At 40.6% G+C, this 21,540-nt stretch overlaps 1 protein-coding gene across 7 annotated transcripts in view; it reads left to right on the forward strand.

The window, feature by feature from the left end:
* The window catches only part of SYBU (syntabulin (syntaxin-interacting)), an 84,757-nt gene that overhangs the window by 17,417 nt on the left and 45,800 nt on the right, over positions 1–21,540 (forward strand). For 4 of the 7 annotated variants that reach the window (XM_010863445.1, XM_010863443.1, XM_010863444.1 and 1 more), the window contains exons 3-4: positions 6,852–7,049; positions 9,560–9,619. In XM_010863445.1, coding sequence (XP_010861747.1) covers positions 6,852–7,049; positions 9,560–9,619 — 258 coding nt within the window. The remainder of the gene's footprint in view (positions 1–6,851; positions 7,050–9,559; positions 9,620–21,540) is intronic. The other 3 variants (XM_010863447.1, XM_010863448.1, XM_010863446.1) reach the window with 1 other exon arrangement.

The raw sequence follows: 21,540 nt of genomic DNA on the forward strand, positions 1-21,540 counted from the left end.
TCAGCACTCAGCTTTCTTCACAGTCCAACTCTCACATCCATACATGACCACTGGAAAAACCATAGCCTTGACTAGACAGACCTTTGTTGGCAAAGTAACGTCTCCGCTTTTGAATATACTATCTAGGTTGGTCATAACTTTCCTTCCAAGGAGTAAGTGTCTTTTAATTTCATGGCTGCAATCACCATCTGCAGTGGTTTGGTAATATTTAATTGATCCTGGAGTTAAAAATGACATTCTAAGCATTAAAGCATTGAAAGAAATCACAAAGGAAATATGGAGAGATTTAACAACTAGACATAGAAAAGGTTGGTTGTTGAAAACATTTTAAACTAAAAGCCAACAATAAATTTGGTGAACTATGCTGGAGGACTGTGCCTTCCATATGTAAGAATTTCTTATAGATCAATAAGAATTCCTTAACACCTTAATAGAAAAATTGTCAAAAACATGCACAGTACATAGAATAAGTAAAAAAAAGACCAGCAAACATATGAAAGACATTAAGCCTCACTGATAATTAAATACATGCAAACTAAAACATCAGAAATACATTTTTCATATTAACTTGGCAAAAATGCAAACAAACTAGTATTCATTACTAGCATAAATTTAATAAGTAGGGTACTCTCATACGAAAGTAACAGGAATATAAATTGCCTGAAATTTCTCAAAATTGTTAGTTTTTGTAAAAAGTGTTCATTTTACTTTTAGAGATACGTTCTATGAGGTAATAAAAAAATGTGACCGTAGATTTATCTGTAGAGTGTTATTAAAGCAATTTCAATAATAGAAAATTGGAAACAACCTAAAAAACCCTGCAAGAAGGAATTGATTTTTGGAAATACTGCATTCCTGTTTTAAACAGTTACTCATTTAAAAATAATATTTTTGAGAAATTAAATAAAATACTTTGAAACTTTTAAAAACATACCCAAAGAAAGATGAATACTATAGTAAACCCTAATATGCTGCTTGTCCGTTCTATCAAGATTAAGTAATAGCAAGATGTCGTATTTGCTGCATCTGTCTCTTTCTCTCTTTTTTAGTTTGCTGAAGCATTTTAAAGCTTATATCCAGACATCATGCCATTTCATGTCCATACCTTAGCACTCATTTCTTTAAAAAATGAACATTTTCTTGCAAAAATTAGTGTCATTTTCATTACTAACACAATTAACATAATTCCTTGGTACTATCGAGAACACCAAAATAGCCCCAGTCATCTCGAAAGTTTCTGTTTCCTTCCTCACGGTAGTATTTAAACCAGAGGCCAACAAACTTTTCTGAAAAGGACGAGATAGTAAATAATTTCAGCTTTGCTGGCCAGATGATCTCTGTTGTAATTATTCAGCTCTGCTTTTGTGCTTGAAAGCCACAGCCCACACCATGTAAAGGATTGGGCTGTTTTCCAGTAACATTTGATTTACAAAAGCAGGCACCGAACAGGATTTGGCCTTCAGGCTGCAGTTTGCCAACCCCTGATTTAACTCATTCCTGTTCTCCATATTGTGCGGTGGACATTAGCTTTAAAGCTTGATTAGATTTAGGGGAAGTTTTTTTGTGGCAAAAATACTTCATGGGGAGTGCCGTGTGCTTCGTCTCATAGCCCGTCAGAAGGTACATAATGTCCTTTGCCCCAGTTATGCCAAGGATACTCAGTGGGTACAAATGGGTAAGGCTTGATCCCTCTACTACAGACTCTCGGTCGGCCTTTTGTCTAATGGTTTCATCCGTTGTGTTGTTGCCTAAATCTGTTATTCCATTAGAAATAATTACAAAGTTGACCCTTGTGCAACATGGGTTTAAACTTCTTGAGTCCACTTATACTCAGACTTTTAAAAATAAATATATACTATGAGCTAAGGTTTGTTGAATACTTGCATGTAGAACTGCATACATGGTGGATCAACTGCTATGCTTTACTTGAGTTTTCTACTGCATGGGGTCAGCACCCCGAACCACCAACCAGCCACGTGTTCAAGGGTCAACCATAGTAACTTTCTATTATTCCATCTTACTTCCACTAACCAGAATGCTTCTGTAAGAAAGAACTTTCCAATATCAGTGAGTGATTTAAGTTATCATAAAATACAGATTCTCCAGTAACAGCTTTTACAATCAGGATATTTTTTGTTTCCTTTTAATTGTTTTGGTTCCTACTAGCCTTAACAGCTTCTTTCTGTCTAACCTAACAAATTCCAGGGAAAACAATTTTTAATAACAGAGTAAAGAAGCTGTAATGTATGTTGAAATTTTAAAAAAACAGAAAACAAGCAAGCAAGTAAATAATATGCATAAAAAATCAGTAAGAAATATACCAAATAGTTAAATATTTCTTATTGGCAGTACAATTCTAGGAAACTATTATCTCTTTATTTTTTCTACTTCTTTGTGATTTTCTGTACTCTAGATGTTCTGCATTAAAGAGTATTACTTTTATAATTTAAAAACCCAACAATATTTTCTTTAACTTAAGTTTCTTTAGTACATTTAAAATAATATACAAATTATTTTAAAAGGTGGTTTTGCACACTTTTTTCAGAATTTTAGGTAGAGTAATTGTACAATTTTTAGCTGTATCCCATATTCTCAAAGAGCTTATAATATAAAGAGAGAAGAAAATAGATTAAAAAATCATTTTTAACAACCTCCAAGCTCCAAAACTGCATTAGATATTTGTTTCTCCCATCTGTCTTTGTAGACCTTAAAATTTTTTTCCCTTAAAATCAATTTGGAAACGAGTTAGTAGTATATTTCTTACAGCACTTGAGGTGGGCCACAACTTCTGGAGGTTCCTAAATCTGTAAATATTTTTCTATTATCCTTAATCCTGTGGGTTGACGTATTCAAAGAAAATAAACAGGAACAAATCAATGAAATAACTTATTCCTCAGTATAAATAAAAGTGAATATTCATTGGAAGGACTGATGCTGAACCTGAAGTTTCAATACTTTGGCTACCTGAAGTGAAGAACCAACTCATTGGAAAAGACCCTGATGCTGGGAAAGATTGAAGACAAAAAGAGAAGTGGGCAGCAGGGGTTGAGATGGTTAGGTAACATCACCAACTCAATGGACATGAATCTGAGCAAACTCCAGGAGATAGCAGAGGACAGGGGAGCCTGGTGTGCTGCAGTTCATGGGGTCGCAAAGAGTTGGACACAACTTAGGGATACAACCACAGCAAAATAAGTGAAAGGGGGCATGTAAATTAGTCTCCTTCACTGCAAATGGTAATCATTTGGCCCTGATGAGGGTCCCTTTACCCTGAGATCCACCAGGGGCCATTCTGGACTCATGTAAGTGGAATTTTAAATTGTTGACCCCAGAAGGAAATCATCTCAAATGGATCACGCTGTAAAACATGGAAAGTGCTCCTATTTCATGTATATTCTTAAAATGAAATTATACTTCATGAATAATACCATGAGAAAGAAACATAAAAGCTCTGCTATGTAAGAGCTGGTGTGGGTGTGTGTTTAAGCATGTTTTAAGAGAAAAACCCCTTTTCAGTAGAAGTGAAAATCTCCTCCACTCTCTTTCTAAAGCCTTGGAGCAAAGTTTTCCTTAAAACCAAGTTGAAATGTTCTTACTTTTCTCAGACATTCTGGAAATTTAAAACAACCCACACTTCTCTGGGTAAATCATTCAGGATTTCTGCCATTTCCTGCCCAGAAACAGTTTCTTTGTGGTATCCTCTTAGAAATTTCTGCCACTGGTAATTCCTTTATACTAACATAAGTAATGAGAATTGTAATTCTGCAAGACAGATTTAACAGTCAAAATAGCAGCAGGAAACAGAAGGCATGAAGTATTTCACTGAAGTAGGTTTAATAAAGAAATCTATTATGTGCTGGATCCACATGTAGTTTGGCATGTAGTGAGATTAGACTTGAACAACCAAAGAACATCAATTTGACTGTTCTTAGAATCTTGGAATAAATGTGAACTAAGACTATTTTACATAGAATTTTGGAAAGGAATATTATCTTCATCTGGACTGGTGGTCTGCTTCCAGCTATGATCATGAAGTTAAAAAGGAAGAGAGGAAGAGGAGGGATTGGGAAGGGGAGGAAAGAAAGGGCCCTAAACAAGACCTGTTGAAAAAAACAAGACCTGTTGAACCACTTCTTCAGTGCTGTGCAGAAGAAAACACCTCAAGTGCCACAGTTAACCAGTTGACTCTGGTACTGAATTTCTGTTGTTTTTGCTGGGGTCTTAGTTTGCATAACTTAAAGTGTAGTCTCTGCAGTAGGAAAATTAATGGCCCCGCCCTTTCCAAAACTAGATTCCTTTGTCAGTGTTGGTTCCATTAGACAAAACAGGCAAATACCCCAAGCTTCTCTCATAACTCAGTTTTTCTGGGGTGTGGATATGCCTTAACAGGCTTACTAGTTAACAAGAACTATGCACTGGGAGTGATATTTACCAACTCCCTTTACTTGCTTATAAGCTCTATCAGTATGGGGGCTGGGTACATTCCTGTGGCTGATTCAGTGCCAAGACTGGATATATATTTGTTTAACTAATGAAAGACGATGTCTCATATTCCCATCATTTCCCCCTCAAAATGAAGTGTAATACCAGACAGTTAAGAGATGATAAATGAATACTAGTTTACCAGGTAGTGATTCAAATGCTGTATGAGGTACCTGAAGTTAAAAATTTATTCAACTATTCATCTTCTCAATCCCTGCCCTGGAGATAACGGCTGTAAATTTTGATGGCAGGTGAGACATACATGCCAGGTGAAAAATTGCTACTGCCTTCCGTAAACTGCTACCATTCTGAATAATTTTAGTCCCCAATTTTTAATCAGACATGTAGTCCTTGAAATGACTAGTACTGAAAACATGGCATGCACACATTCCTTCTTGTTTAACTCTGGCTAAATGAGAGTAGAACCAAACAAAGCGTGTTCGTTTTCTATCTATTTAAATTACAGTTTTGACAGTGTTTCTCAATACTGGAAACTGTTTAATTTTGTCCCTTGGAGTCAGAGTTCTCAAGAAAAATTGCTTTCGAGGGCAGAGAATCTGAAGCATGACTTTTTGTTAATTTGGGCCATCTCTCTTTCAAAAGAAGTAACTTATGGAACTGACTCATAAGGAAATACTTTTAAAGACAACAGGTAACTTTGGATGATTAGACTTCATTCATTTGGGTTTATCTGCTTTGGGATAGGAATCAGGAACCAGGCTCTCTTGAGGCCATGGGCAGACCTGTTGAGCCTCATAAAAGTACTGGAATCTGTCTTTGCACCTTAAGAAAGGAGCTCAGATTTCTTTGGACTGAAGCATGGGACAGGCAAAAGTAAGAAGCCAGGGACAAGAGTGAAATAGCTGAGCTGTAGCAGCCAAGAGGGTTCTCATCACTTTGTGATTCAGGGCCACAGTTTCTTCAATTCAAGAAGAACATAGCACATTTAAAAGAGCAGCAAAGACAGGAGGTATGAACGGTGCACTAAAAACCATTCACTTCTAGAAATGGACCACTGAGATCCGATATAGACTATTATGTCCAAAAGTCTGAAAGGATACGTCATTTTACTAATGCCAAGTTCACTTTGTTCTAGTAGCTGGGATATTTCATAACAAAAATTGAAATAAAGGCCAAAAATGAAGCAATGGCCATTACTTTTTAGATGGATTATCTAGTCATGTTAATTCAGGCAACCAGTATATTTTATTCAGTCCTAGTTCTGTTTCTGTCTTCATTCAAGCCATGAAGTTTTATGATAGCCTTTGATAGATGGCAAATTATTTTAGTTCCTTTAATATTTATAAAAGTATAGTAGTCCTAAAAGTTATTAGTACCAAATTCATTTAGTAGTATTCATTAGTACTATTCATTTTTTTGCCTACTTAGTTACTAAAATAGCTCTGCTGTCAAAATATTTCCATATAATAGAGAATTTTTCAGCAATGAAAATTTACCACTAATTGATTATTTTGAGTAGACATACTTTTAAGTAATGCTGACTGGCTTTACATTCCATACATTTCTCCTCAACACAGTATTAATGAATTAATCAACCATTACAAACATTTAGTAGATATGGAAAGAACTTAAAGGAATCAGCAATGTAACTTTCTTGTTTGCTTAATAAGTATTTACAAGGTCACTGCGTATTATGCATATTAACTTACATTAATAACTATGGTAGTTAATATATAGCTTGAGAGTTAAGGGAACATTTCTAATTTGAGTATTATTTTTATTTTGCCCATTTACCCCTGACAGCAAGATATCTGACTGATGTCCTTTTGGTTTGGATAGGTGCGTTCGATGATAAAACAGGATCACTGTCTTCTGATTCCTTGAACTCCTGAAGTCAGCTGCCTTCTCTTTCAAACTCTGGCAACCAACTGATGGGTCCAGTAATTGAAAACTGGGTGTGGTCAATAACATTCAAGCAACTTTTTCCTAATACAGACAACCCTGAAGAATTCATATCAATAATTCTGAATTGCTCTGACAAACGTTTTATTACTAACCCCATCAGAAATGTGTGGATGAATATGAACCAGAAGTATACCACCTAAAGTCTTAAACAACAGGCATAATTTAGGTTTGGACAACAAGAATGTCACAGAAATATTTGTGATCCAAAAGTCTTACAGGGTTTTGCCTTAGAATCTATTCTTTGATCGTTGGTATTTCCTTTGTTAACGTGATTGGCCAGAATATGGAAAATAAAAGGCAAGTCATCCACAGGAGTTAGCCTGTGCCTCCTGAGCAGAGTATGTGCGTGTGAGTGCGCGTGGGCATGGCTCACTGCCTGGCTCCCCTGCACCATCATTGATCTCCTCCTCCTCATTAAACACTCGTCGATTCCTGTCTTCCAGATGACACAGGCTGGCCTAGTAGCCAGTCAGTATCGCCTGTGAAGACGCCCTCAGATGCTGGGAACAGCCCCATTGGCTTTTGCCCTGGAAGTGATGAAGACTGTACCAGAAAGAAATGCACAATTGGAATGGTTGGTGAGGGAAGCCTCCAGTCAGCGCGACATAAGAAGGAACCGAAGTCAGGCCTCGTAAAGCCAGGTAAGTGACCTTACTCTTCATGTTCTTATCAGAGCAATATGACTGGAGTGGTTTCAAGTGAAATTTGAAATGAAACCCCTGGATATCAGGATGAGGAACACTAATGCCTAGTACCCAGAAATATCTTTTTTTTTTTTTTTTACAAAAAGAGATAGAGCAGAGAGTGGAATATTTTCTATACTAGTTGTTAATTGAGAATGCATGGTGATATATGTGTCTATTATAAAGACATGTTAAAAAGGGAGGCGATCTGAAGAAATGTTAACTGAATGGTCTAATAGACATTTAAACTATATAATTAAATCTAGCATAAATTATACTAAGAAATTACTCAGTACCATCTAAACTATGCACAGATTGTGAAAAGAACAGGTTATCTTGAGGCAGATCTGTAAGGCTGGGAGTGCTTGCTAATCTAGCTATTTTATTTGCTTTTTTAAGACTGAAATATGAGTATGCTGCTATATGTGTGTATGTGTGTTTATGTATATATATAGAATGTTCAATAATGACAAAATAGTAAAAGCTTTGAGATGAAATGGAGATCATTATTACAGTGAATAAGATGCCATGAACATCAGAACAGTTCTCAGAATTTGCAATATAACAATAAGTATTTTACATCTCAAAAATATATACAGTGTATGAGCAAATAAAGTTTTAGTCAAACTAAAGCTACAACTTGAAAGTAAAAGGACCTGAATATTGGCATTGAGAGACAACCCCTATAATATTGTCTTATTTTCTTCAATATCACCAGTTGTGCTATACATATTAATGAGCCTGAAAAGACAGATTAATGGCTTGCATGAGTTCCATTCCTTACATTTGTCTTCTAATTTTTGTTTGGTGATGACATTATTGTGCAAGGAGCTGTAGGTGGCTTTATTTCAATGGAGCCAAAGCTTGGTCCTTGTCTGCTTCCATTGGGAGGTCCTACATCCACTTCCATCTCTCTCCGCTTTTGTTCTTCATGAATAATTGATATGCAGAGCATATCTTAATGAATTATTCTTCATCTTGCTTTTGGTCAATCAGAAAAAATGCCGTTTAATTTGAGAGCAAAATTTAAACTGTGTGAGGAAGAAATCCTTTATTTCCTATTGGTTCCTGGTAAATGTCAGTCAAGATGAATTTGTTGTCTTTTGCTTTGGTATAATATGAAAAAGAAAGGAAATGATACACAGTGGAGAAGACAGCATAGGAGAAAGATGTATATTATAAAAGAGATGTTCAGTACCCCTTTTTATGCCTTTTATGCTCTTTTATATACTTAAGACAGAGACAGTGTGTTCAAGAATGTCATATAATTATTGTATTGTTGTTATTGAGTCTCTAAGTTGTATCCAAATGTAATTATGGTCAAGAAATAAACCATTACCTTGTGTATTCAGAAACTAGAATGTCCTTCCTCTCTTCCCCAGCTCGGCTGTCCTTTTAAAAAATTAAGATATAATTCACATACCATAAAATTCACCCCTTTAAAGTGTACATTTCCATGGTATTTAATATATTCAAAAGATTGTACAAACATTACCACTGTCCAATTTCAGGGCACTTTTATATCCCTCCAAAGAAGCCCCATACCCATGAGACGTCACTGTCCACTCTTCCTTTCTCCCAGCCCCTGACAACGACTTACGTGCCCTCTGTCTGATCTGCCTGTTCTGGACATCACGTATAATGGCATTGTATAATCTATGGCCTTTTGTGTTTGGCTTCTTTTGCTTAGCATGATGTTTTCAAGGTTCATGCACTAGCCCATCATTCTTTTTATGGCTCAGTAATATTCTACTGTATGAATATACCACATTTTAAAGTAAACTTTTGGTGAGAAATTTTGGATGTACAGAAAAATTGAGCACCCAGTACAGGGTTCTCATATCCCCTACCATATCTCATATCTCATACCACTACCTCCAGCTTCTTCTATTATTAACATCTTGGCTTAGTGTGGTGTCACACCACATTTTGCACATTTTGTTCACAGTTGATGGACATTTGGGTTGTTTCCACTTTTGACCTATTGTGAATAATGGTGTCATGAACAGTCACATACAAGTTTTCATACAGACTTTCAGTTCTCTTGGGTGTATACCTAAGACTGAAATTTCTAAGTCATATGGTAACTCTATGTTTAACCCTTTGAGGAACTGCCAAACTTTTTTCCCTAATGGCTGTACTACCTTACATACCACCAGCAATGTCTAAGGGTTTCAGTTTCTCAGCATCCTTATTAACAGTTGTTATTGTCTATCCTTTTGGTTATACTTACTCTAGTGAGTGTGAGGCAGTATTTCATTGTGCTTTTGATTTCCATTTCCCTGATGGCTAAAGATGACGAGCACCTTTTCATGTGCGTATTGGCTGTTCGTGTATCTTCCTTGGAGAAATGTTCTCAATTTTCTTTTAGACAGTTGGGAGCAGTCACCAATAGATTCTGCTTCTTGCGGCATACAGGATGTGAGTTTAAGAGCAGAAGCCCTGTCATCCTCTTTTTGTATTCCTAGCACACAGGGTCCGGTGTGTATCGAGGGCACAGTCGACACTGGTTAACCTCAACAGCAAAGGTAGGCTATGGCATTGAGAATGTAAAATGCTGCAGGAAAGAGTGTCGGCTTTGGGGGTGGCCAAGAAAAAATAGATTTTTATTGTGAAGATATTGTAGGATTTGAATGCAACCTGAAATTATTTCACTTCTGTTATTCACCACCCACCACCTTCCCTGACGGAGAAGGCAATGGCACCCCGCTCCAGTAGTCTTGCCTGGAAAATCCCATGGATGGAGGAGCCTGGTGGGCTGCAGTCCATGGGGTCTCTACGAGTCGGACAGGACTGAGCAACTTCACTTGCACTTTTCTCTTTCATGCGTTGGAGAAGGAAATGGCAACCCACGCCAGTGTTCTTGCCTGGAGAATCCCAGGGACGGGGGAGCCTGGTGGGCTGACGTCTCTGGGGTCGCACAGAGTCGGACACGACTGAAATGACTTAGCAGCAGCAGCAGCACCTCCCCCGATCCCCACCTCATCCTCAAAACATTTTACAGTGGTGACTATACAAGTAAACAGTGAAACAAGACACGAGTGTGGTGCAGCAAGAACAAACTAAGTTAAATGGCCATTAAGATTATCCTTGGCCTTCCCTGGTGGCTCAGATGGTAAAGAATCTGCCAGTAATGTGGGAGACCTGGGTTCGATCCCTGGGTTGGGAAGATCCCCTGGTGGAGGGCACAGAAACCCACCCCAGTATTCTTGCCTGGAGAGTCCCAAGGACAGAGGAGGCTGTCAGACTACAATGCACAGGGTCACAAAGAGCTGGGCATGACTAAGTGACTAACACTTTCACTTTCACTTCAAGACTACCCGTGCCCTTCCTTGTTTCAGTGGTCATCATATGCTCAGTCACTCAGTCGTGTCTGACTTTGTGACCATACGCACTGTGGTCCTCCAGGCTTCTCCGGCCGTGGGATTCTCCAGGCAAGAATGCTGGAGTAGGCTGCCATTTCCTCCTCCAAGGGATCTTCCCAATCCAGGGATAGAACCCATGTCTCCTGCACTGCAGGCAGATTCTTCACCGCTAAGGCCCAGGGGAAGCCTTGTTTCAATAATCATCATAAGAATAATCATATCTTAGTGAAGGTTAAAAACCCTGTGTGTATGCACAGAATTCACCCTGAGCAAGTCTTGGTTCCTACAGAAGATACGTGTTGAATATCAGCTACTTGTGTTGCTGAGGATGTTTAAGTAGAAAGTACAGACAAAAAGACTAACAAGGAGTGAGTGGGGAGGGAGGAAGGAAAAGAAGGAAGGAGGAAAGAAAGGAAACACGAGTTGTTCTTCATGCTGTTTTGATAATAATGGATCCTTTGAGAATCCTGAAGGCCATGGACCCATATTCCAGAAAAATATGCACAATATATCACATACTATTTCTGAGGTTTTATGGGCCCCCTTTATTAGGATTTTTAACTCCTAGTTAATAACCCTGCCCAGGGGCAGAGCCTGAAATAGCACCTTTGTCAACTGCTTCTGATTTAATCACCTAAGCAGTGCTGATCTCAGGATCTTTTGATTTATTTGCATTTGATCAAGGTCACAAGGGTCCCTAAAGTGTATTTTTCAGTTGCCTGAGGTTCCTAATGTCATCACTAAAAGGCATTGCTTGAGCTTTTGAATGGGTCCCTATCTGTAGGGACCCATTGGTTCCCAGTGGTGGTGGTGGTTTAGTCGCTAAGTCATGTCCGACTCTTGCGACCCCACGGACTGTAGCCCGCCAGGCCCCTCTGTCCATGGGATACTCCAGGCAAGAATACTGGAGTGGGTTTGCCGTTTCCTTCTCCAGTCTGTACGGTAAGCTCTTTGTATTTAAAGCAGTCTGCACTGGGACCTATAGCTCTCTGAATTTTCAGCAGAATAAACCTGTCAGTCTCGTAACTAAGAAGAGAGAAACCCAAGACACAAGGGCCTTGGGTTACTCCAAAATCTATGAAATGCAGAGAATCTGTCGATAAACCACAAGAAGATACTGCTCACCGGTTATTAAAATGTTCCACTTCCTCCACAGCCCCAGGTGACCATCTCCCCTCAGCCTAAACTCATCTTCCACTCTTGATGTACGCTCTACTTTTTTAAAATAAATCAACTCATTAGAACCAATACCAGTTTATTAAAATAGCAAGCAATTAGTCTCCTACACAGATGCTCCAGGGCCCTTTAACATTAACCTGGGCGCATTTAATTTTAGGTCTGTTGTTCTAGATTCTGGAAACTGCTGTTCACCTTGGAAAGGAGTTATTGAAATGCCCCTTTGGTTGTTCAGATAAGAACTAATAATGTTGTATGTGTGTGTGTGTGTGTGTGTGCTTAGTCACTCAGTCATGTCCAACTCTTTGCAACTCCATGGACTGTAGCCCACCAAGCTCCTCTTTCCATGGTGATTCTCCAGGCAAGAATACTGGAGTGGGTTGCCATTCCCTCCTCCAGGGATCATCCCAACCCAGGGATCGAACCTGCATCTCCTGCATTGACAGGCAGATTCTTTACCACTGAGCCACCTGGGAAGCTCCATAGTAATGTTGGCTGGGTACCTAATGCAGAAGGAGAAGGGAACTGTGTCACGGGATGCCAGGAAGGGCTTAGAAAGGTAAGCTGAGCACACCCGCACCTCCCCAGCAGGGCACCACGGCACTCAGAGCATGGAAGCCTTGCCTTCTAGGCAGGACTCGTGCTGGACCTTCTCGGAGGCAGTGCGCCTTCTGTCATTTTGGCTTCTATCACTTAATGCCTATTCAGATTTAATTAAAAATTGCCACCAAGCAGTGAAAGAAAATAACCCTGCAGTCAGTTGGATAATGGCTTTGCCTTTTTCATGTTTTCATGAGTCAACTCAGCAGACGTTCAAGACTGTATCTCTAGAGCCTAATACAATGTCTGTCATGACACAGGTGTGCAGTAAATCCTTCAATGAGAATGGAATGATGTTTAGTGTGGGTGGAGTATGGGAAAGATAGGCAGAGATGACCTCAGCATCATCCTTGCTCTTGGGGACCTTATCATTCAAGACAGAAAACTGTACAATAAAGCTGGGCTATAGTACAGATTAAAAGGAAGGGAATGAAGGCATGCTGTAGGGACCTGTTTATAATAATTCATTTTTATTGGAATATAGTTGATTTACAATGTTGTGCTACCTTCTGCTGTACAGCAGAGTGAATTAGTTGTACATACACATGCTGTGCTATGCTAAGTTGCTTCAATCGTGTCCGACTCTGCAAGCCTATGGACTACAGCCACCCCCTCCCCTTCTCTGTCCATGGGATCCTCCAGGCAAGAATACTGGAGTGGGTTGCCATTCCCTCCTCCAGGGGGTCTCCCTGACCCAGGGGTTGAACCCGTGTCTCTTATGTCTCCTGCACTGGCAGGCAGGTTCCTCACCACTGGTCCACCTGGGAAGCCCGTACATATACATATATTCTCTCTCTTTTTTAGGTTCTTTTCCCGTAGAGGTCATTACAGTGTACTGAGTAGAGCTCCCTGTGCTGTAGAGTAGGTAGGTCCTTCTTAGTTATCTATTTTACGTGTATTAATAGTAGTGTACGGGCTTCCCAGGTGGCGTTAGTGGTAAGGAATCTGCCTGCCAATGCAGGAGACATAAGAGACGTGGGTCCCATCCCTGGGTTGGGAAGATCCCCCGGAGTAGGAAATGGCAATCAACTCTGGTATTCTTGCATGGAGAATCCTATGGACAGAGGAGCCTGGCAGGCTACAGTCCATAGGGTCACAAAGAGTAGGGCAAGAACGAAGCAGCTTAGCACACACGCATGCAATAGTAGTGTATATATGCCAATGCCATTACTTTTTGAGAGATCTACATTGTTAGCATTCCTTCTCTCAGATGCTTATCCTGATTTTAGTCCACAGTCAGTTTTCCTGATGAGATTGTTGTCACCCAGAAAGGAAAGTTTTAATTGGATTTCTGCACTAGAACATTAAATGATTTTCCTGGGCCGCCTTTAATGCTTGATTGTCTACTTGGGGAGCATCTTAACCCAAAGGAGAAAAAGACCCAGTGTCAGTGTTCTACAAATGCAAGTACTAAATCCTTCCTATACAAGGCTTGTGGGAGAGCTAAGGAAACAACTACACAATTTGAACAAATAATTAGAAAAAGTGAAAGGGAGGAAAAAAAAAAACACCTGCCGTTTAAGGAGGTAGATCAAGAGCAAATGGTTAGGGTCATTATAACTGAAAAGAAATCCACATTTAGAAACTGAAATGTTGAAAACTACATTTGAAAGATGTCACCGCCACCATCAGAATTCAGACTAAGTTAGTATTCCCCTGTCATCAGACACCACCCAGGCTATTGAAATCAGAAACCTGGCCAGATGAACTGTAATAACCTCACCACAGTAACAGAGGATGGGTGACTTTAAAAAGATGATTTCCCACTTTCAGAAGCATTTGCTAGAAAACTCAGAAGGCACCAACTGGACTGATGATTAATCAACACTGGTTTAAGGAGACGGAGGCTCCTTCGCACACAGCCAACGGCCCACAGGTGTTCCCGTGCTTATCAGGGGCATCGTCCCTTTCACTTTAAAGTTAGTTGTGTCGAATAAAAGGGACAATGTACAGGGTGGGGCGTGAGCGGGGCGTATGTTCTTACAATAACTTGACTACAAAGAGGACACTCAAGAACTTAGCTTACACTTCTCCGCAGGTTACCCAGCTTGTGGTTTCTTGGGGGAAAAAGTGTGAATGGATGGGTGGGGTGGGGCTGCAGGGATACTTTACTAACCACCAGACTCAGGAATCCAGTACACCAGGCTCACAGCTTCATGCCACCTCTTTAACAATGCACTCTTCAACTACTTGTTATCTTCCAGAAACTTTGTGTTTGGCATCTTTAGAATGGGTTATTGTGTCCATTAAACAGATTAAAGAATGTAAGATGCCCAGCATTCCATCTGGCAGAAAACAATTCCTTAGTAAATGTTAATAACAGTCATTCGTTGCTCTTAAAATAGCTATCAGAGATTCCTTGCACTTTGTTTACAAGGAATATCCTTGAAACTATCACACAGAACTTATGTTTATTAAAACAAAATTCTAGCATGTCATGTTCTCCCAGTTCATATAAAACAAGAGGAGTGTTTGCTATTGGAGGACACTGGAGAGAGTGTGAGTTGATTGACACATGATGGTTTGACAATGAGGAAAGAGAAAATATGAAAGGGAAAATATGTAAAAAGCAAACAAAAGACCACTAAAAAGCATGACAGCCTATTAAATGTTTGTAGCACTTGTGTGTGTATGTGTGCTCAGTTGTATCTGAGTCTTTGTGACCCCATGGGCTGTTGCCTGCCAGGCTCCTCTGTCTGTGGGATTTCCCAGGCAAGAATGCTGAAGTGAGTTGCCATTCCCTACTCCAGGGAATCTTCCTGACCCCACATCTCTTGCATCTCCTGCATTGGCAGGCACATTCTTTATCACTAGCACCACATGAGAGGCTTCTTATAGCACTTAATGCAATACTTAATGTTCTAGAAACAGACTGAGTCATTGTGATGGTGTAGTTGGCAGAAAATTATGTGTATGAAGGCAGGAAAATTCCTGAAACATTTCAGAAATATTTTCATAGAATGGAAAAATTAAAATTTTAGTGCTAAAAGAGATTTGGGTTTTATGGAAACATTCTGCATTCTTTGGCAGACAGTGCTTTTCTAATAGCTTATAGTTTCAAAGGTCTTTCAGCAGCAAAGCCCAATCTCAGATAAAGTCTTTAGTCTGTTTCAGATGCTAAACATATCTGGAAGACTATATTAGATGTAATTGTGTGCTTGCATGACTCTGAAATTTGATTAAAAATTGTTGTAGCCCATATTTATTGAGACTTAACTGTCCCAGGCAAAATTCCAAGGACTTTACTCATTTAATCCTAATATCAGTGTGAGAAGGGGGTATCATTGTCCCCTCTTTTTCAGATGGAGAAACTGGCATAGAGAAGCTAATTCATGCAAGGTCACAGTCTGTAAATGGATTCTAAACAGTGTAGTTTTGCTTTTGACTCTTAACTACCACACTGGTTGTAAGGTCCAACTTCAAAGGAAAAATTTTAATTGTAACAGGGAAGTATGACAATTGAGAAAGATGTGTTGATATAAGACAGGGATTTTTAAAAAAATTATCTTTGGAGCCCTATAGATTATCTGATACAGTCCCTATACTTATTATGCTGGCTGCTGCTAACCAAATCAATGACCCTCAATGTAACTTCAATGAAATACAGAAAATTGAACACAGGAGGCTATTTGGATGCAGATCAGGAAAATAAACCATGAAGATGTCAACATCAAAGGATGTGAGGGTCTTCAGAGTTTTCCACTTGATGATGATCTACTTCTTTCTCTACTTGTCACAGTGTTTAATGTGCCGCCCTGTGTGTCATTAATAGTTTCATAAACAATGATCATTAGGTTTTGTCAACTTAAACAGGAGCTTTTGCACCGATACTGAAGTGGATCTCTGAAACTTTCACTCTGAGAGAAAAAATGCCCCCCCAGGAATCAGCACAAAATGTTTTATGATGAGCTGCTGTATAGTCTGCCTCTTCTCCCCAGCAGAGACCAGACGGGTGGAAAAAAAAAACGCTGAACTGTGATGAGGAGCCCTGGGTGTTTATCTTTATCGCAGGGTTACTTACATATTTACTCTCATGGCTTCCTCCCATCTGTGCCTTTGATGGTGCACCCAATCAATGTGATGCGGCCAAATGGTCTGCTAATGGTTTTCCCATAAGAATTAGTGAGTTATAATCCTCTTCTTCTCAGAGGTGACTGCTGTCCACATCCCAGGTCTACTGGGATTTATTGCACCTACAGTGTTATAGCTACCGATTTGGGGGCTCGCCAGATGCTTCCTGAGTGCTCTAATGTGCTGAGAACAAAGCGATAGTGGTATCTCACACATAGCAGATGCCCCAGCAGACCACACACCCACCATTAAAGATGTTTATCGACTACCAGCCCAAGAGAAATAAACCTGAAAATGTATTTTACACACAAACCTATAAACTAAGAGTTATAAATCATGCAGATATATGCTTTAGGTTGGGCTTCTCCCCCACCCACAGCCAATTGAGAAGAGTTTATTGAGGACACTGCATGTACAGAAATGGGTTTAATTAAGGAAACCCATCCAGTATGGGGCTTCCCAAGTGGCATTAGTGGTAAAGAACCCGCCTGCCAACACAGGAGATATAAGAGACGCAGGTTCAATCCCTGGGTCGGTAAGATCCCCTGGAGAAGGGCATGGCAACCCACTCCAGTATTCTTGCCTGGAGAATCCCAGGGACAGGGGACCCTGGAGGGTTATAGTCCATAGGGTTGCAAAGAGTCAGACACGACTGAAGCGACTTAGCATATAGCACAACCAGTATGGGAATGGCAACAGCTTGGAGTCCTTCCCTGTCGTGAAGAGGCAGAGAAAGGTCAAGGTACCAGAACCCAGAGCCAGAGAATTCCCAGGCTGCATGTGAGGGAACCATGCACTTTGGTGGCAAAGTGTTAGCTGCTCAGTCATGTCTGACTCTTTGCAACCCCATGGACTGTAGTCCACGACGTGCTACAGCCCACGGGGTCAAAAAGAGTCAGACACGACTGAGCTGATTGACTGGACTGTAGGCTACTAGGCCCCTCTGTCCATGGGATTTCCCAGGCAAGAGTACTGGAGTGGGTTGCCGTGTCCCCTCCAGTGAATCTTCCTGACCCAGGGATCGAACCTGGGTCTCCCGCATTGCGGGCAGATTCTTTACCATCTGAGCCACTAGGGAAACCCAGCAAAACAATGTGCCTAACAAGAAAGGAGGTAGAGGGAAAAGTACCCTGACTTCTCTGTCTTCTTTGTCTGTATAATTAGGTGGGTGGCGTTTGGGTGGACTGGGCTACTGGTGGAAGTTATGTGTTGAACCAAACTTAAGTAAGTTTGTTGGGGTAATTCAGTGAGTTACAGTCTTCTACCACCTGAACCTGTGTCTAACAGCAGCCAAGCAGTAGGCAGTGTTGCTGCAGGCCACAGTTAAGTGAGGTGAGCTTCAGGAAACTGGCCACAGTGGACTTACAATCCAAGACGTTTTCAATTCAAATCCATTACATGGACTAGAATGTCTGTGGCTTTGCAGGAAGGTGATTTTTGTGTAGGAGCCTAAAAGACAGCAAACCTCACTCACTTCACCACCTATAAGGGTTCTGCTCAACTTCAGTTTGAATCCTGGCTGTACACTGATTGACCAGCTTTCACTCATTCACTCAACAAGCATTTACAAAGCATTTATTCTGTGCTGACACCATTGTTCCAGGCTTTCAGGACAGAGGAGGGGAAAAAACAAACAAGATGCCTGTTCTCTTGGAACCTGCCTGATATAGGGAGATGGCTGATACACAAGCACACAAACAAGATAAGTTCAGATAGTGACACTTAAAACAAGGGAAGGCTATAGCCAGTGATGAGCATTGGGCAGGGAGTGTCTGGGGAGGTGACATTTGAGCTGAGAACTTAGTCATATTCCTTTGCACTTGCGAGGGTTTGCAGGGACAGTGAGTGAAGCAGTGAGCTAGGAAGAAGAAAGAGTAATTGCAGGTGAAGTCTGCATCAAACAATGGGAACCTACTGGCCAGTTTTGAGAGAGACATAATTTAATATATGGGTTTCCCAGGTGGCTCAGTGATAAAGAATCTGCCTGCCAACGCAGGAGTCACAGGAGATGCAGGTTCCACCCCTAGGACAGGAAAATTCCCTGGACAGAGGAGCCTGGTGGGCTACAGTCCATAGAGCACAGAGTCAGACACAACTGAGCATGCTCTCAACGCAACACAATTTAGTGTATATGTTCAAGGCCCTTTTGGTTGCTCTGAGGAGCTTGCATTTTCAAGAGATGAAACTGGAAGCAGGTTAATGAAGGAGAAGGCAGTGAAAACAGAGCCAAGTGTAGGAAACAGTGTATATGAGAGAATACAAGGTCCTGCATTTTCCTAATGAGATAAAAAATGTTTTATTTGCTAACTTGCATAAACCTTTAGAGATGGATGAAATAGTCAATAGCTGGTAGGTTTTTTAAATTTATTTTTTTTAGTTAAACATACAAATGTATACTCTGTTATTTATTTAGAAGCAGGAATCTTGTTATTCATCATTAATATAAAAAATTTATTGCCCTCCTCATCCCTGGAGCTAGTTTTCAACTCAGGTGTCTTTTCCAATGTCTTTTCCAGAGCAAGTTATCTTCACTTCTGCCCAATTTGTTTGATACAAAGCCATTTTGAATTCATATCTGGAGCTCTCATTGAACATTATTTTCAAGCCTATGAGTACTGTGAGGGTAGCTGTTAAGTTAATGTAAAAAGAGGCTCCCAAATCCAGAGGTTAAAAACTAGACAGAAGCTGATCTTCGTCATAAAACAGTCCCTAGGTGTTTGGGGGACTGAGGCTGGTAGGCAGCATGTCAGGTCGGCTGTCCTTCTCCAGGAAGAAGGAGGGAGAGAGGGACCAGGGGATACTCACCCAATCACTTTACGGTCAGGGCACAGAAGTGGCACACGTCATTTCCAATTATATCCCAGGACATCTGAGTCAGCTGGGCATCTATTATTATGGCAGAAGGAAAGAATGGGGATGGACATTGGAGGACAGCTAGCAGACCATCGCAGCACCCATGGAGAGCATGGGGGCAGCTGGTTTTTCTGTTCCCCTGTAAATGCAATGTCAGTATCCGTCAATACCTAAAGCTATTCAGTTACTAAGTCCAGTTAGCAAAGAGTATGTTTTTTTTTTTCAATCTCCACAACTTAACCTTTGATTATTGCTATTTAATAGCAGAAGCAGCAGAGCATGAGATTGTTGGATGGCATCACCGATTCAGTGGACATGAACTTGGGCATACTCAGGGAGACAGTGAGGGACAAGGGAGACCAGGCGTGCTGCGGTCCATGGGATTGCAAAGAGTCAGACACGACTTAGCGACTGAACAACACTGCTATTTAAGCTGATCTTTAAAAAAGGCTGGAGGAGTCATACCAGTCATACCACAGGAATAATTGCAAAATCTGCTTTTGAATTTCTTGGCCCCCTTCATTTTAAACAATCCCATCAGTCGACCCCTGAAGGCAGCCCAAAACAATACTGATTGAGGTCGATTCAGTCCCCTGTGTCTTTTTCAAATGACACTTTTTGTTCAAAGAAGGTAATTATAAGAGAGATCTCTATAATAAGAGGCTTTGGAAAGACTTTAAAATAAGGAGCTTGCTTTTGTGTGAGGTAATTGTGGGAAGAGAGTGCCTCACCTTATATTTAGATATTGAATAGGGTGCACCACGTCACTTGCCAAGCAGTGGGAGACAGGGGAGTTCATATGCCGGATAGTTTCTTTTGTAAATATGAGGAAATGATTTCTCTTTTGTCATATGGAGGAATAATTACTGCTTATCTTTCTTATGTTGCTGTGAGAATCATAAAATGCTGGGGTCCAGCCCCGGCTGATCCAGGGTATTCGAAGCGGGGACAGCGTCGGCGAGGGTCAGGATACAATAGCTTCAATTAGATATTAATTAAAGATATAAAGAGTAATAGAATAAGGATAGCTCAGTAGGAAAATTCAGTGGAGAAAAGAGGCTGAATAGCTTGGTTTACGTGGGAGACCAATAAAACTTCAAGACAAGAAGCTTGCACCACTTACGTAGGCCGCAGGCGTCCTTCCGTTCTCCCGAAGGAGAGGAGACACTGAGGCCTCGCCGGTCGGATCTTAGAAGCCCAGGCATAATTAGTAAGCATGGTGGGTTCCGCGCTCCAGATGGAGACTCAGCCAGAGTGAGAGAGAGAGCGACATGGGGAGACCAGTATTTTGAGAAACTGATCCCAATTCTTTATTTTCCATAGTCTACATTTATACACTGAGATGTTATGCAAAAGTCACGTGGGGTCAGCAGTCCTGACTTTTATCAAAGTCAGGTGCTTCATAAAATGTATACAGAGGTCTTAGGGGTGTTACATCATCTTCTGGCAGGGGGCCTGCTGACAATTTATGACCCTCTCCTTGTGACAGTGGTCAGTCAACCAGGACACTTATTTCTCCAGGGGTGATTATTCTTAAAACAGACGCCACCCAAATAAAGTTACATTCCTATAGGGTGAGGGTGTAGTGGGTTTTAGTTAAGGAAAGAATTTACTTAGCCTAAGGTCTAACGTGATTAATATCAAAGGTTAATACTTATTTCTTCTATATATTCATTAATGTGTGTAAGGGCGGGGGATATGGAGACTTAGCAACAAACATTGGCTCAACAAATGAAAAACCCTTCACCAATACAATTTCTAATCAGCCCACTATACTTATACTAATAGTTTTCTAACTTTTCTAAGGAACCTGTTTTTAGAAGGTTTAAAGCATCTTGTGCCTCTCACGGTTGGGAGGCTGTGAGCAATCACATGTGGCCGGACAAGCCTGTCAGGCAGGCCAGAGAACCTTCAGAGGAGTTTGTAGGTTAAAATACTCTTGTCACGCCCAGGAGTTTTTATTAACTGGAGCTCTAAGTTAACTCCTTCTCCAAAAGAGGTGGTGGGGGACAGCCCCCTGTAAAGTCAGAGGTGTAGGTGAGAGCACAAAGTAGTAAAGTAGGCAGGCTCTGGTTATGGGGGTAGTTGCTCGAGGATTTCCAGGGGGACTCTGAGGCTCGATCCCGCGTTTGCGTATGTCGAGCCTCCTTCCTCATGACCTTTGCCACGGGTGGAGTACCTCACTCTGGCCCCCAACAATAAAACATGTTACGTATGTAACAGAGTACAGGCCTACCTTAGAGATTTTGTGGGTTTGGTTCCAGACCACTGCAGTCAAGTGAATATTGCAATGAAGTGAGTCATGTGAATTTTTTGGTTTCCTAAAGTATATAAAAGTTATATCTACTCTCTACTGTAGTATATGAAATGTGCAATAGCATTGG

The sequence above is a fragment of the Bison bison genome, unplaced genomic scaffold (genome assembly GCF_000754665.1).
Source record: "Bison bison bison isolate TAMUID 2011002044 unplaced genomic scaffold, Bison_UMD1.0 scf7180017864491, whole genome shotgun sequence".
In the NCBI taxonomy this organism is placed as follows: domain Eukaryota; kingdom Metazoa; phylum Chordata; class Mammalia; order Artiodactyla; family Bovidae; genus Bison; species Bison bison.